The 17,037-nt window shown below is 36.2% G+C and overlaps 1 protein-coding gene across 2 annotated transcripts in view; it reads right to left on the bottom strand.

The window, feature by feature from the left end:
* MARK1 (microtubule affinity regulating kinase 1) overlaps window positions 1-17,037 on the bottom strand; it is a 56,518-nt gene that overhangs the window by 4,851 nt on the left and 34,630 nt on the right. Inside the window, exons 8-16 of one of the 2 annotated variants that reach the window (XM_084283299.1) lie at window positions 15,369-15,605; window positions 15,159-15,278; window positions 11,900-11,999; window positions 11,210-11,322; window positions 9,807-9,981; window positions 8,679-8,872; window positions 5,386-5,486; window positions 3,096-3,257; window positions 2,040-2,291 (exon numbers count right to left, since the gene is read on the bottom strand). In XM_084283299.1, coding sequence (XP_084139425.1) covers window positions 2,040-2,291; window positions 3,096-3,257; window positions 5,386-5,486; window positions 8,679-8,872; window positions 9,807-9,981; window positions 11,210-11,322; window positions 11,900-11,999; window positions 15,159-15,278; window positions 15,369-15,605 — 1,454 coding nt within the window. The remainder of the gene's footprint in view (window positions 1-2,039; window positions 2,292-3,095; window positions 3,258-5,385; window positions 5,487-8,678; window positions 8,873-9,806; window positions 9,982-11,209; window positions 11,323-11,899; window positions 12,000-15,158; window positions 15,279-15,368; window positions 15,606-17,037) is intronic. The other variant, XM_084283300.1, reaches the window with a different exon arrangement.

Here is a 17,037-nt window from a genome sequence, read left to right as displayed (position 1 = left end):
TACCTTCAAAACAAATACCTTAGGAACTAACATCAGAGAAGTATCATTTGTTATAAAACACTGATACAAAATATTTTCAATATCCATTAAACATACCCATTATGCATTTATTTTACATACTTACCAGAAAACACATTTACATTTGTCAAAAAATAAAGTAAAAAAAAATATTTCATGACACTTTCTAATCAAAATATGCTTTAAATCATTATTTCCTAAACAGTACAGATGTTAAAGGCATGCAAGTTACGTGATGCCAACTGAAAGAACAAAACCTCCATGTATGTAATCCCAGACATTGTAAATCTCAAACAGCAAATTTAAAAACAAAGCAGAATACTGACGCCTTCACTATAAGCAAACATATTTGTCATTTGACATTTTTAGCAGTAGCACACCAGTAAATTGCATAGAGTTCTATAGAACAGATTGTTTCAATCAAAAACCACAATTTATCGTATGCTAATTTTATGCTAATTTTAAATATGCAGTTTACAATAATATTGCAATGTTGCAGTTTAACCTAATGACTGTGTTAATCCTTCCATCCCTCTTCAAAAAAAAAGTTAAGATATTATTCTTCATAAGAAAGCAATGAAGTCTAACATAAAAACCAGCCTCTGCTCATGAAACTGATGAGTTACTTATCAGAAAATACCTTTCTTCATATTTGGAAATCTACAACTGATAACGCAGTTAAGTAACTTTACTGCATCTTTCATAGAACAGACCCTCTCCCAGCAACTATGTGAGTGCTAGAGATACCAACAGTGGAGAATCATAGTTCTGTATCTTCAGGTTTCTGAAACAAGAAAATTATTCACATACTTTTTTTTTTTTTTTTTTTTTTTTTTTTTGGGGGGGGGGAGGGGAAGCGTCATCATAGGAGGTATTACTTCAGACGTAATTGACATGATTTCTGCAGACCAGGTTAAGTTACTTTTACAAGGAACATCTCTGCATTCCTAGCTTTTGCTCTTCTTTTTTTCCCTGTGTAACATCACCTTAAGCAATTCATGTTCTTGTACGTATGGATTTGCAACTACAAGCTTAAACTAGCTTTGAATTTATCCTTCTTTTATGCACAAACTAGAGAATTCAGTACATAGCAGTATGATTCTGCAAAGAAAACAGATGCTTCCAAAACACAATTCTGTTGCAAAACTGACAGCAGAGCAGTAAGGACACATCCATGAATAGGCTTAAGAATTATAGGTAAATTGCTGTCACAGGAAAACTGAAAATTAAATCTTCTTTTGGGAAAGCTATTATGACTGCTAAGTGAACAGTCACTTGAAATCAAACAGTGTATTTAGAAATCTTCCCCAGCACCTCTCCTCACATTATTATTACTGTCAGCATCATCACTGGAATGAATGTGGTTCCAGGAGCCTCCACTGCATGTGTTCCTTTTTCTTCTTTCAGAATCCTGAACTTAGTTTCGAAGACTTCTTATTGCATCACAATAACATGATATGAGAGGCTGCATGATACTGAAATATTGGTATTTCCAGATATCCAGATTTCTGCCCACTTCTAAGCTTCTCATTTATTCACAGAAATGTAATTCCCTGAAATAATTTGTAAACACTAAATCCCTCTAAGCACAGCAATAAATTCATTGCAAATACAGCCCTTGCAGCAAACTGCACCCAGACTCACTAGTTAATCATTAAAAAGTAAAGTATCATTAACATTAATGACTCATTTTTAAGTCACTGCTTTCAGTATTTAAGTTCATTTCATTTTAACTTAAAAGTAGCATCTTTTATCTATAAAACATGAAGAAAAAAAAACATTTGAGAAGCATTCTCTTGCTCTTTTAATATAAAGGAACAGGAGAATAGCTGGTCAAACATGAATGGTAACTGTAGACACAGAAGTACAAGGCAGGTTCTGGAAGGAACACAAAACAAGCAGTATTCTGACTAAATTTACATTTAATTCAGACTGTTAAACTGGAAATTCTCAATGACTTTGCAAATATGGCCCTAGTTATAGGCTGGGCACTTTTTTTTCTTAGAAATCGAGGTACTAACCTGCGAACAAACTTGGAAGTTATCTTGCTTATTATACCAGTTGATGTCCCTCTTCTAGCATGTGCAAAAGCACCGGTTTCATGTGATGGTGAGGCAGGTGGTCCATTGTAAGTGGCATTACGCCGCTCCCTTAGCTGCTCACCATGGAAAGTGCTTCGACTTGAACTCCCCCGAGGAAAGCGGGTTCGGTCTGGAGTAGTAGTGCTAATACTATGAGCAGACGGGGAAGCAGCAGGCACTCTTTGAGTTGCACTGCTGGGAAAACAGAAGCATAAATAAAGAGAAAGACTATGCTAGAAACCCTCCTACATGACAACCATTTCTCAAAGATAGAAAAAAAAACCCTGCTCTTAATTTTTTCCCCTTTTTTCAAACCTGAACCCACTATTGATTGTTAAGATTCATGCTTGGAAAAAAAATCAAGAGAGATTTTCAGTGTAGAATCCACCTATCTCATGTATTAAGAGCAATTAGAAAAGTACACACAAGTAATAGGACAAAGGAGAAAGGTTAAAGTCTTTAGTGAGATTTGAAACTATTTCCCAGCCCTCTTCCTGAAAAACATGTTAATCAAAACCTTTAACATACAAGTATTCCAAAAACTTCAATATTTCTGAAGAAGTAACCAGCTGGCACAAATAAATTTTTAAAGCTATTTGGGCAGTTAATAGCAAGAGCAGCTACATTATGGTGCTTTCAGATAGAAATAAGCTTAGTAATCTCCAAAACCAAATGGTTAACATTTCAGTATTTCATATGAATTTACAGTGGTCTATGTTGTATGGTCCTGTCCAAATTAGCTAAATTTAAAACTAGAAAAGTTTTCCAGGAGCTTCCAGAGGGAGGCAGTCAAGGAACTTCTTTAAACGTACACAAACAGTGTGATGATCAAAATCAGTTTTAAATCATCTGTAACACACCATATTACTTAAGAAACCTACTGTTTCAAAACAGAATGCAACAAGGCAGGTTTAAATTGATTACAAACATATTGGGAGTATATAATGAACTGAGGAACACAATTTTTTAAGCATTAAAGAAATAACAATCTGTTACCTTGGCCGGTAAGCTTCAGTGCCATCTTTGATGGTTGGCAGTGTAACTTTTATAGGATGACCAGAGGCAGACATAGACTTTTGATGTCGAGGCCGTGTTGATACAGCCGAAGCTACTGCAGAGCCTGCAGAAGATGTGCTACTTGCAGACATTTCTGTTAGACTTTTATCACAGCAGCAAGGCAGGAGGGCCAGATAAACAAAAGGGGAAAAGAATAGTTAGAGTAAAACCCTATGGAAAGTGATTAGTCATTTTTTTCATTTAAAACATAGCAAGTGCTGTTTAAGTAATCATAAGACAGCGTGACTAAGCTGCCTCCTTCAGCTGTAGTAAAGAATATGGAATTGTGAGTAAACCATTAAATGTTCATCAGTATTGTACACAAGAAAGTGTAAATCAAGCTACTGTGTATGTTAAATTGGGCCTTTTCATTCCTCCCGCAATTAAAGCTTTACACACGTGTTATTTGAAGTGATGAAGAAAGACTATGCCAGCTACATGGAAATAGTCAAAAAATGCTGAAAAAATATCATAAAAGGCTTAAATGGAATCTCTTTTGCCAAGTGAATACCTTATTTTCAGTTAAAACTCAAAAACCTAAAACTCAAAGCATGTTTTACTTGGAATTGCTGTCACATTGTCACTTGGTTCTTTAAAAACACAGTCACTTCCAAGTTTACTTTTCCTCTGGACTTCTGCATGGCGCATTAAGGAAAAGGTGACCTATGGAAGAAATCAACTCACAGCAACCTGCAGCAACCACCCAGCAGCCATGAAAGCAATTCTGAATTATGCACCCCCCCCCCCAACTTGTTTACCAAAAAGTTCCAAATTTTGCATTTTCTGCAAGTGGTTAAAATATTCTCAGGAGAGAAAGTTGTTCCCTTTAACTCTGATTAAGTATTCGAAAGTGTCTTTAGCCAAAATGTCTTTAGCCATTAAACAAAGGCATTACATTTGTATGGAGCAATTAAGACACTGTTAGCCTCATGTCCATATTTTTTATCACTTTGCTTTCTGTCATGGTAACACACTCTGGAAAGCTATGCATTTGGAATTATGCGTACCATAATGTTTGGTACTACACTTCTCAAGCAACACAAAAATGTATTATTTCTGAAAGACATCTTCAATACCTTGGAGAATATCAATACGCCACGAAAACGCCTCTGACAACGACAGCACTGGAATTTGCAAAACCCTCTGGTGATCAGTACCAGGGCTGCTGTGCTGGCTATCTTCCAAGAGATGAAAACCCTACAGACAAATGATAACTAAAACCCCCAAACCTACCGTTAAATAAGTATTGTAAGTGAAATAAAATTTTAAAAAGCTGTAAAAGCTCACTCGGGAGCTTACTGGTCTGACTGAAACAAGATTTGAGTGTGCTAGTTTAAATCCCCATGAATAAAGCTGCATTGCCCCCTGGGGCTGCAGAATCCCTCAGGCACAGAAAGGCTCTTCTCAAGTCTCACAGAGCAGCACCTGCAGCTGCCTTCCACAGAGAACAGAACAGGCTACTCTGCTTCAAGCAAAATATTCACCTTTTGCATCAGCTCTTTCCCCCAGCCACTGCTAAACTGAGCTGAACCTTTCACAATAACAGTTCCTTCCATCAGTATTTTTATTTCTGCATTGCCTAAGTGGCAAGGAAAGGATGAAAGTAGCAGAACTCTTCTGTTATGAATTTTTAAAAACAAAGTCAAATGACTTCAGCCAAACTACAGCTTTGCCTCCATAAACATAAGTGAAGTTGCATTAATAATGTATTAGCAACAACAGTCCCAAAGCTAAACCATATCTGTAGCAAACAAGTAAAGGTTTCAGATTCAGACTATTCTGATGATGGCACAAGATGTTCAGCTACACCAAACAACTGAAACAAAAATTCTTCCTCATTTTTCAAAAAGAACTGAGTATATTCATTCCACTGATGAAAAGAAAAACAACAACAAAAAAACAAAACAAAACAAAACAAAAAAAACCACAGTGGAAAGCACTGCAGTCTTTTTTTTTTTTTTAAAAAAAAAAAAAAAAAAAGGCACTTTTTGAGCAATTAAATGGGGAACTGAAAGAGGATCCAAAAAAAACCAAGACAAAGGCAGATCTACACTTACAATTTTAAATTTCATCATAAATCTAGAAGCTGTGGTGGAAGCAAAGATGAAAACACACAGTAAACTTTGTATTTTACACCATGCTTCACACTTGTGTTGATTTATTATATAACCTACTTCTATGCCTTAGTCTGCATATCCCAATTAACAATGCAAGAAAAGTTGAGGAATACCTGTTGTCCTTCCCATTCTGTATTGCAGAATAGCGATCTGAAGAACGTTCACAAACATAAGTGTTCCTTCTTGTCATTCCACTGCCAGAAAATACATTGTTCTAGAAGAAAATTAAGACCAAAATTAAATTACTTTGTTGTCTTCTACTACGTATTATGTTAAAAAAAAAAATAAAAAAAATACAAAAACAACAAACCTGAGCCTCCGAAATTAAAACAGAATTTCAGCCACCTCTAATGCTTTCAAATGTACTAATCTGTCAACACAAATCAGTTGCATCAACAGGTATTCCTCCCCACCCCATACCTCATTCACCACCTCCTTACTATGCCATTGAAAGAACACTAAGAGAAAGCATAGTGAAACAAATGTCAACACAACTAAGTTTCTCTGAGTATTGCTATCCAATTCCCACATCCTGCACTGCTGAATTATTTCACTCTGCGATCAAGAGCTGAAGCAACTAACTGAAATCCTTGAGAACACGTGCACCTGGCTCTTTTCAAGGCTTTCCTGTGCAAATTAAGTTGCTGACTAGAGCTCTACTCTTATGGTTTGTTGTTACTCTGTCAAAAGGGTTTTCAAGAGAAAAAATAAAATAATATTAATCTATGTCAGTCAACCCTGAAATTATCATGCAGAACACAGAGGAATTTTACTGTAAGAATTTACATAAGATGTGGTAAATGTCTTGTAGTAATGAACAATGATGGGACCTTCTCTCCCTCCAGTACTAATTTTAGTTTGTGTGTATTTCATAAAATACCTGCAAACATTCTCCTCCTCCTCCTGTTAATCACAAAATAGCTGCTGAAGACTCGTGTGATTCCAAAATACACTAGTTTTGATAGAACATCAAAAACTGCAAGATCTATTGTGGATTTATGACACCCTCATCAACAGCTTTTCTGCTTTAGTATCTTCCCACAGAGATTCTTGAATAAACTGTTTCAAAGCCATTTCATAAGGAAAATTAACAGACAATAAATATTTTTGAAATTGAAGTCAGACTAGAATCATAGACTAATATGACTGTTAATATGACTGAAGGTGATAAATATGTTGAGAAAGCTTGCCTTCCCTACACTATACTACCCTCAAAGCTGCACACAAAAGAGTACAGATTTTCCATGTTATAATAACTATATGTTAACTTTAAGCATTTTTCAAAGAATAAAATAACTTCTTTCTGTGTAAGCTGCTCAACCGTAACTACTGTTGCAAAATCAAACATCTTTATTCCTTAATCTTGCCCATCACAAAGCTTAGCACAAAACCCTCAACATAGTAATAGATGCAAATTATACTAATATAAATTTCAGTATTTGTAAGAAAATCAATTTCTCAACCTTCATAGCAAAGATATTCTATTTAACCAGATCTCACAAAGGAGAGAAATGCTTTTGACATACCAAGTTGTAACAAACATGACTAATAAGCTTTGGGGCAATATAGTTTTGGGAAAGTTCAGATATGAAATCTAAACTTAGAAGATGCAAAATTTCTGCACGCAATCTATGCAGCCTTTATGTCAAAGGCTCTGTGCAGGAAAAAAATGGTAAAAATTTGAAAAAAAATACTTAAAGCGTCTCTGGATGCACTGAATACAAAGCCTGCAGGATGTCAAATGAACTTCAGTATTTGTTTTGTTTAAAGAGAATCCTAGTAGAAATGCGTATGATCTTCACAGAATATCCAAGATAGAAGACAGCAAGTACAATCCCAAAGGTAATGAGAATTCCTGCTTCCTGCCTACTGTACTAAAAGGTGGCCAAAACTTTTGTATTTAGTAGAACTTGTCTTAAATAGCAAAAGCTGTACTTCAATCTTACTTAACATTATAGCCTGTGCATCCTTTTTTTTTTTTTTTGAACATGAATACCTGCTCCTATGCAGCATTTCATCATTTGCGTTCCAAACACTTATAATACTATGTATGAACTTCCAAAAGACAAAGTAAATGCTTTCACATTAGGAGAGAGAGACTCTCCTACTTAGAACAAAGATGTCTAAGGCAACTATATGACAGTGGTTTATGAAACAACACATGATACGATAACTTCTGAATTAGCAAATTGATCATTTCCTAATAAAAGTATTAAGAAAAGAACAAGACATCAGAGCAGCCGCACCAAAAGGAATCTAGGGGTTCTGGTTGACAGCAAGTTGAATATGAGCGAGCAGTGTGCCCTGGCAGCCAAAAGGGCCAGGTGTACCGTGGGGTGCATCAGACACAGCATTGCTGGTCGGTCAGGGGCAGGGATTGTCCTGCTCGGCTCTGCACTGGTGCAGCCTCACCACAAGTACTGTGTGCAGTTTTGGGTGCCACAATAGATAAGGAGGACATAAAACTATTAGACCATGTCCAAAGGAGGGCTACAAAGATGGTGAAGGGTCAGGAGGGGAAGATGTACGAGGAGCAGCTGATGTCCCTGGGTTTGCTCAGTCCAGAGCAGAGCAGGCTGAGAGGAGGCCTCAAGGCCCTCACGAGGGGAGTGGAAGGGCAGGCGCTGAGCTCTGTTCTCTGGGGACAGCGACAGGACCCGAGGGGACGGCATGGAGCTGGGACAGGGGAGGGTCAGGCTGGGGGTTAGGGAAAGGGTCTGCACCCAGAGGGTGGTCGGGCACTGGGACAGACTCCCGAGAAAAGCGGCACCGAGCCTGCTGGAGTTCAAGAAGCGTTTGGACAACGCTCTCATATATTTGGTTTAATGTAGTCCTGCGTGGAGCCAGACGTTGCATGTGATGATCCTTCTGGGTCCCTTCTATCTTGGGATATTCTATGATTCTATGACATCAGCAGGCACACAAATAAGGGAACAAATGCGTTGTTCCCCCTCACCTCATCTCATTTCTGAAGTCCAAAATAAAGTGGTTTCACAAAGACAAACAGGCATATTATTAGAAAAGATCATTCAGATGAAATCTCCAATTCAGAAAGTCCCTTCCTTGTGGATAACACAAGCATTAGAAACCAGGGACACTCAATATTGGCTCTGATCTTACATTATTTTCCTAAATATTCACAGTTTGTCTTGACAGACCTTCATTTTACCCAAATCCAGACGTTCTCATGCTTACTGTTATGTTAGCATTACAAAAAGTTGCAGGGGGGAAGGGAAAGGTTTATTTTAAGACACATTCACTGTAGCCTACTTCTGTCTGCCAGAAGTTACCAGAAATAGGCTTAGTAGCTTATTCAGTAACCATTATGTCTATAGTAACATTATGCTGCAGATTCTGTTTAAATAGAGAAAAATAAACACAACAAACCAAATGTGCACACACTCACACTGGGAACCGTGGTTGATTTCTTTCTTTCTGGACCCACAAGTGGACTTGCAGCCATCTCTCCTTTGGATCCCACTGTAGTGCTGCTAAGTTTGCGTGACACATCTTTGTCCCAGTCTTCTTTCTGTTCACTTTCCACACTGTTTGCCTGAGCCCTTTTTGTGTATGACACAGCAGGAGGAATTGATGGACCAACTGCCAAAGAAAAACAATATTAATAATACCTAAAAATAATCTCTTGCCCAAAATAGTTTTTTTTTTTTTTTTGATTCAGTCTAAATATAATCCCCTATCTGAACAACCATGACTGTAAACTCAGAACATATGCCAACCTATTAGACTGAGCTTTGACAGTCTAAGTTCTTTTTATCCACTCTCTACATTACTGATGTGCAGTTCAGAATTAGTTCACATTTCATATCAATATGTAAAACTTAGAATAGTTTTAATTCTCAACCTTAAACCAATGCAATTCCTGCAGTATCATTTTTAAAGAGAAATCAGAGGAAATTGATTTTGCATTAGTACTTTCACATCAGCTGATGATCTCTTCCACAATATTGGTTATTTTACTTTTTTTTTTTTTTTTTTTTTAAATGCCACACTAACGCAGAGGGAAAATACTGGAAAAATTAGAACAATATAAATTAGGCAAAAAGAAGGGCCAAACAATTTTAAAATGTTTCTAGTATCTGACAGTTCTCTCTATGAGAAAGAAAATTTTCATTTAATGTTTTATATGTAATGCACTCACTTTTGATGTAACCACTTTCATCTGAAAATGCTTCCTGAACACTTGGTCAAATTGTTGTCTTGAGTAACAAACAAACTCCAAATGTACTGCTAAACATAGCGGTTTTCAAGTTTGAGTTGGTTCAGATCAGTATTTTGCCACTACCTACTAAACAGGAAACATCCTCAAACTCTTATTTAGTGAGTCAACCAAATAACAAATCCAAAAAAACTAAATCCATAAATTACATTGACCTAGATTTACCATAGAAACGTTCATACAGATAAAAGCATCACAGCGGAGCATGACAAGAAGACAACAAATGCACAGAGTGGTGGACCTGCCAGGTTCACAAAACACTGCACATTCAGACTTAAATTGTGTATGTTACTTTACTTGTTGGAATGTCATCCCCACCATGATCACTGAACCGCTGTTGTTTCTGATTAGTCGATATGCTCCGTTGGACCTTCAAGTGAGCAGGAGACTGCACAGAACTGTTGTTGAGGTCACTGCTGGGACGAGACCTTTGACCCAAGTTGCTGCTGGAGAGGGAATCACCTCCTTCAAACTACGACAAAAACATTTTTTCAAAGCATAAACAGAATTCATCGTTACCAGTACTTTTACAGCATAATAAGTTGAAGAGTTCCAATCAAAAATGCTATCTTTTAAATTTAAAATTGTATTTGGAGTTCAGCTTTCTTCAAGATGAATTTTATCACTTCAGTGTTTTGTGTATTTTAGAAAACGTATCTAAAGCTAAGTTAATAAATGGTCTAAATAAATAATTAGAAGAATCTTGACAGTAGCAAAAGTTGTGTTGCTTCAAAACTTAAGCCAAAGTATTGCTCTCGCTGCCCCCCCCCCCCACTTTTTTTTTTTAATAAGTTCAAAGAGAATTTGTAGGACTGAGTCACAGCGTCTAAAAAAGCCAGTATTATCGATCCAGGCATTCTTTATAGCCTTTGAAATGTCTTTATAAGGTACATAACTCAGCTGCTGGTTTGATGATACCTAAGAAGTATAAATTGTAAGAGCAGTGGAAAAGAAATCTCTTCTTCCACGCAGTTAAAGTTAAAATCATTTTAGACCTATTCTCCCCATGCTCTGCTATCACAAGGGAATTCCGTTTCACAGATGTTGTAGGAAAAACGTACTCATATCAGAACTACACTATCTTAGAAATGAAGGAAGGTCAATGAAGCAGCAGGAAGAAAAATCCTTCAAAAAAGAAACCCTTGGTCTCAGCTTGGATTCCTTGAAAATACCTGTGGTCCAAAAAGATCTGCAGATACCTCTAGTTCCAAAAAGCCAAATGATTTTCTATCACTTATGTATTAATTGCTATAATGAAATTATATACTGTTGCTATATATATATGTAAGTGAGAAAGGATGAGTACATTTCTGAGAAAAAAGGATGACACAACTTAGAAAAATAAGTGATTTAGTCATATTCTTAACTATTTCAGATTTTAACTGTGAACTATGACATAACAGGAAGGCTCAGCACTTAAAAGTCACACCACTCCAGATTAACAGCTAACTTCCTTAAAAAGCAGTTCAACATGTTTAAAAGCAAATGCCAAGATACTATGTTCAGACTATTCCTTCAGATGGGAACTAACTAGATATCCAAGAGGATATTAAAAACAAGGTAAACAAATTACTGAAGTTACCAATTCCAAATTACTATTTTTATATATATTTTTCCACAATAGTTGATGAAATAATTGACAATCAGAATATTCAAACCAGACATATTTTAAGGCTAAGATGCAAAATGCAAGCACTTACTTCAGGTGGTTTTCTACCAAGCAGCAAATAAGTAGCCATGACTTCATCGTACTTTTGATTTACTAAAGATTCATGGATTTCTTCTCTTGAAAAACCCATAGTGACCATAATGTCTAGAAAGAGAGTTAGGGACATTAGCAGAATTATGCATTTGGGATTACATTTCAGTTTTAAGAACATTAAAAATAAACAAACAGTAAATCAACAAACTTATGACGTAAAAGGTAACTAAAATTCAAATCATTGAGCATCTTTGCTGTGCAAAAATCAAAAAAGTTACAACTCCTTGTTTTTTTTTTTTTCTGCTTCTTGAAAAATCTCAACATTATTAAATGTAATTCAACAAATAAAGCACTGGCAAATAGAAACCATGACAGCTATAGTGCGAAAGTATCTTTCTCTGACCATGGCAGATAAAAAATTGTTGCCCTCATAAAAAAGCCTGTTTGCTTTTGCCTTTTGAATTCTGTAATCTTATTTGTTCTTTCCTGAGCATATGAATTCATGTCAGCTCAGTCACAAGACTAGCTATAAGGAAGGCGTTATAATAAAGTTTCTCATTTAAATAAAAAGAAAACATATTACTTGTATGATGAGCTTGTATCTGAAATTCTGTATAAGAATTTAGCTTGACTTACAAGATAAAATTGCCTATGTAAGCCATGCATAACATCCTTGATGAAGTCTTACCTATTCTCTTGGTGTCATTGAAGTCTGGTTCAGGCTCAGTATATGGCTTTAACTCTTCTTCTTCGTGGCCAACATTCATCCACCGATCCTTCATAATTTGCTAAGTAAAGAAATAAGCATCGGTTCAATATGCCATTTACTGTACCCAATTAAAACTGTGCTAGACAATGAGAAATAAGATAACTTGAAATTCATAATAATTTGAGTGTTGCTCTTTCCCTCCCACCTTTTCCCCCTTAACATCTTACAGTCTCTCCTTTGATCTTTCACATTCTTTTTTTTTTTTCCCCCATTAATTCATTCTCTATACTGTTTGTTTACCATTTAAAACAGAAGCAACCAGCTGAAACATCAGAAAAAACGATGAGAAGACTGCACTTCCAACAAACACAAGTCTTTCATTTTGTTCATTTCACTTCCATTGGTCCCTTAATCTTGCCTAGTTTAGAGACTGACACACTTATGCCCTAATCGTGGTTAAGGCCTCTGGACATTACTACAATACAAACTATATCACAATAAATAATTTCTTCAAGTAATAACAAAGTGAGATTTTGAGATTTTAGAAACTAAGGACTATTTCAGAAGCACGCCTACGCTTCCCAGAGTCATTCATTTCAAGACCCTGATCCCAACTGCTCGTGTTTTTCTTATGCATCTTCTCACTGCACTTGAACTAAAGACTTTCACAGTTCAGCCTGTGGGGAAAATGCCTCTTAACTCTCTCTGTGCCACGCAGATATTTACTTTAAAAATTTCTCCTGCATTCCTTGGAAAATTTCCTACTGTGGCCTGGACCCTTTGTATGCCTGCAACATTGAGCAGGTGGAACATCTAACCACCACTACAATTTCTCCTTAAGAACATATTCATCTTTTTTTTTTTTCTTAAAAAAAAAAAAAACAACCACAGCTAAAAACAATTTTCCTCCTACAGCAACAGGCATACATGTCTCTTCAGGGACGGATGCTAATATCACTCACCAGACTGACAGAAGAGAGAAACAAGTGCCAACAAGTCAAGTTTCCCACAGGCTCCAAATATGCCTCGCAAACACTGAATTAAGTTATCTCTCACAAAGAGCAAAAGACTCAATTTTCCACTGATATAACCAAATTCTTTGTATGCAGTGCTGCTGCCAAATTACAGACCCAAATAGCTGTATCCTTACAAGTACAATACAAAACTTTGTACTGGAGCCAGTTAGCGTTTTGCTTACAAGATGACAAAGATTTGTTCAAAGTTCTGCCACAGAACTGATTTGGGGGCTTTTGAGGGGGCCAGAGGGAAGGGACTGTGAATGTTTATTGCTATATTGCATTTCTGGTACATATATCACGAGCTTACTTGACAATAGATTCTGTTATTTACTTGTAGCCTTGTGGCAACATGATAAGCTCCCAGAGTAATACTACACGATTGGCAATTTTTATTTGTTTTTAAATACTGTTAATTAAATCTAGAGTGAAGCACAATGGGATTTTTGGATGACAAATCACACTGCTCAAATCCTACTTCCTTTTCTTCATCCTTCTTGAGTAGGCAAACCCAGCAATTCCCATTTACTGTATTTCATGTCTCAGGTATATGGTTCTACAGTTCAGTGTAAGCTACTCTAGGTTTACATTTCTTAAACATTATCTTCTTGCTATCTTCTGTCTTTGAAACACAAGATTTCACAGACATTCCGAGTTATTGTGCAACTGTTCAAACAGGTTCTTACAAGCAAGCATTTGGAAATTACACAAATGATCCCATTCTGGGATCAATATTACATCTATGTAAGTTCAACTTGGCTTCTAGTTAGCTGATTACAGAACAGCAGCCTTGGTCAGGGTATTTAAAGATCTGACTATCATCAAACCAAACTGTATTCCATCCAACTAGATGTTATTGATGAAGATTTCCTTGACTTTCAAGGCTAATAAAAATCTTGCCTGTTCTATCTCAAAAGTTTCAAATAAATATATATAATACATTCTATGTATTTTTAAAAGTGCTTATACAGAAGGAATAACCATTTCTTTCTAAACCATGTACCATAGCTTTCTACTTTAACAAATGTGAGTTCATGAGCACTCATTTAAAACAAGTTTGTGATATCTCTTTCCCTTGCATTAGTGTACTGACAATTATCATCACTACTTCCAGTGCTGACTCAAGATACCCTTGAGCCACATAATATTTACTTACTCTCTTCCATACAATCTGACAACTATAGTTTCATGTAAGGCTGCTGTGTAACACCTCTCTCCAGGGATAAAAGGGAAATTTAAAAGAATTGGAAGACACCATAGTATCCAGAATGAACGTGAAATTAGAGCCGAAGAAAAAAAGCTGAAAGTCCAGAGATTTTTGAGAAAAAGAAAATTTATTTCCTAAAACTGAAAAACAACATGGGGAAAAAAAATAAAATATTTCACCATCTTGCAGTGATCTAACTCTTATCACTCTGTCCTCTAGACGGTAATAAGTACAGCATAATTAATAAATATCCATCAAACAGACGTCATCACTCTACTCTCTTCAATACAGATTATTTTCAATTTAAAACTATTTATATCAAGTCACAAAAGAGTTGTCAGCTTCAAAGTTGCATGCAGACAGAGCTCAGTAAATGCATGCTTCCTTGAACAGGTAGGTAGCATCCATGCCAGGAAGCAGAAGTCACACCAAAACAAATATAAAGCTGCTTAAATGGGATTTAATCTCTGGAACACTATCCACTGCTGCACAACTGTACTCAGAAAGAAGAAACAAAGGTCACTGGTGATTAACTCATGCAAATACTATTTTAAAAGCATTCTGTTTATCTCCTGCTCTACTTTCATCTCTATGGTAAGTAGGTGTTATTCTCAGAAATGCTTATGGTACAGCTGGGTGCTATTTTTCTGTTTCTGAAAAACTCCTCAAAGATAAAGATATTTACAATCTTGTCCTGTTTTCCCCACATTTCGAGTCTATTATCTGATCCAAACAAGCGTGAGCACTTTGCGCTTTGAAACACTCTGAAATGACAGTCTTTAGTCAGCTGCAATAAAGATACCTTAATTGACACCTTTATATTCAAGCTGCATTGTTTCTGGGATGTTTCCTAAGTTTTGTGTTTGTTTGTTTGTTTTGTTAACACAAATAAAACTTTCAGCCCTTAAAACAGGAAATACCGATCATGAGTAAATATAGAAACATCAAGCAATTACTGCATTTTGCTCATTATTAAATTTCAAAACCTTTTTTTCTTAAAGACGAAATTACTTACTTCCAAGCTGCCTCGTTTTATTGGATTCAGTACTAGTAGCTTCTTAAGTAGATTTTCACAGTCTGTGGACATATAGAACGGAATACGGTACTTCCCCCTCAGTACTCGCTCCCTCAATTCCTGTAAAATAAAGTTTTAAAAGATGAACTTATAAACGATATTGAAGATTTTAAAGACAATAAAAGTCAAGATTTCATATTGTAACCCTACCTTTAGGTTCTGACCATCAAACGGCAATGATCCGCTTACTAGTGTGTACAAAATCACCCCAAGGCTCCATACATCCACTTCAGGACCATCGTATTTCTTTCCTTGGAAAAGTTCAGGAGCAGCATAAGGCGGGCTTCCACAAAATGTGTCCAGTTTATTACCAACTGTAAATTCATTACTAAAACCAAAGTCTGCAATCTTAATGTTCATATCTGCATCAAGTAGAAGGTTTTCTGCCTAAAAGGAAAATGAAAGAGGAAAAGGACAAGCTATGTATAAGATCAATACACTACAGTACATCATTTAATCAATAAATGCAAAAGTGTTTCATTTTCTGTATCTTTCTTGCAGAAAGAAAGGAACTAATCCTCCTTAATACACGGCTAAGACTGAAAATTGACTATATTTACCCAGGAAAATAGAACTGTTCAGTTTAAGACTGAAGCATCTAGACATCTCAGAACAGCAATTTCAGCTTTTGAAAGGTTCATGCCAACTTCTGACACCAAGGAGCATGTACTAAATTTCAGATCTCTTCCATTTTGGTGGGATAAATGATAAAAGGCATTTAAAAGAAGATCTCTTCTGCTTGCAAGATGAAACACTTCACACCACATGCCTTAACTTAGCATCCTGTGCCAAAAAAATTCTCCCTCCTTTATTGCTAGCATTTGCTTTAGCAATAACATCACCAAGGTATTTAATACTCTATTACATTGCATATGAAAAATGCATGTATTATACATCTCGTCATATTAATGGCTATTCAGCAACCACCATGTGCATGGAATGCATCACATATACATCTATGCAATCACTCAAGAACCTGGACAATCAGTGAACCGCATCTTATACTTAACATCAGAAGATAAAAAAGAGCGTGGTTAGAGACATACTAATACTTTACTGGAAAAGAATAAAGTGCATTTCTTAAGATACAAGAATGCAACGTGCACAGCAGAACTGGATAATGTTTGTTCATCTAACTGTATCCAGGCTCCTGACGTGTCCAGGCTCCAGATGTACATATCAACAGCACAATTACTTCTCAGTAACTGAGAAGTGCAAGAATCCTTCTCTTTCAATAGGAGGACAGACATTAGCCAAAGTGCAGGATTCTCTTAATTGGCAAACATCAGCTTTATAGCAAACACGGAAGTCTCTCATTGGATATTGTGTTCAGAGTTGAGCCCTCTTTGAAACAGATGGAAAACTGTTCTTTCATTCTACTCAGAGAAGGGAAAAACAAACAAACAAAACAAAGACAAGAAAACAAATTCCGCAAATATCTTAGTTTAGGATCACTGAAGCAGCAGACAATTTGTTGCTTACTTTACTAAAAATAAAAAGGAAAGGAGAATCAACAATCAGCATATCAAGCCAATAGACATGAAACAGAACAAGTTGTATTTTATTCCTGTAAAAGGTTAAATTCCAACCAACTTTCCTAAAAAATATTTTATTTTCCCAATTCATGACCTGTAATCTCAGCTGGTTCCAGCTGATATGCCTGCAGACAGACCCACAGAGCTATTTTCCAGATTTGACAGCCTTCTACATTACTGCACAAAGACTTCATTTTCCTTGTGGTGAAAACATTACTGTCAGTGCAGCTGCTCTGCGATTACAATAGCCCTCCTAGTTCAACAGTAGTCTGTTACTCAAACAC

The sequence above is a fragment of the Netta rufina genome (assembly GCF_964035555.1).
Source record: "Netta rufina genome assembly, chromosome: 3".
Lineage (NCBI taxonomy): Eukaryota > Metazoa > Chordata > Aves > Anseriformes > Anatidae > Netta > Netta rufina.
The sequence above is the reverse complement of the archived record's forward strand: the minus strand, read 5'-3'. Positions and strand labels throughout refer to the sequence as shown.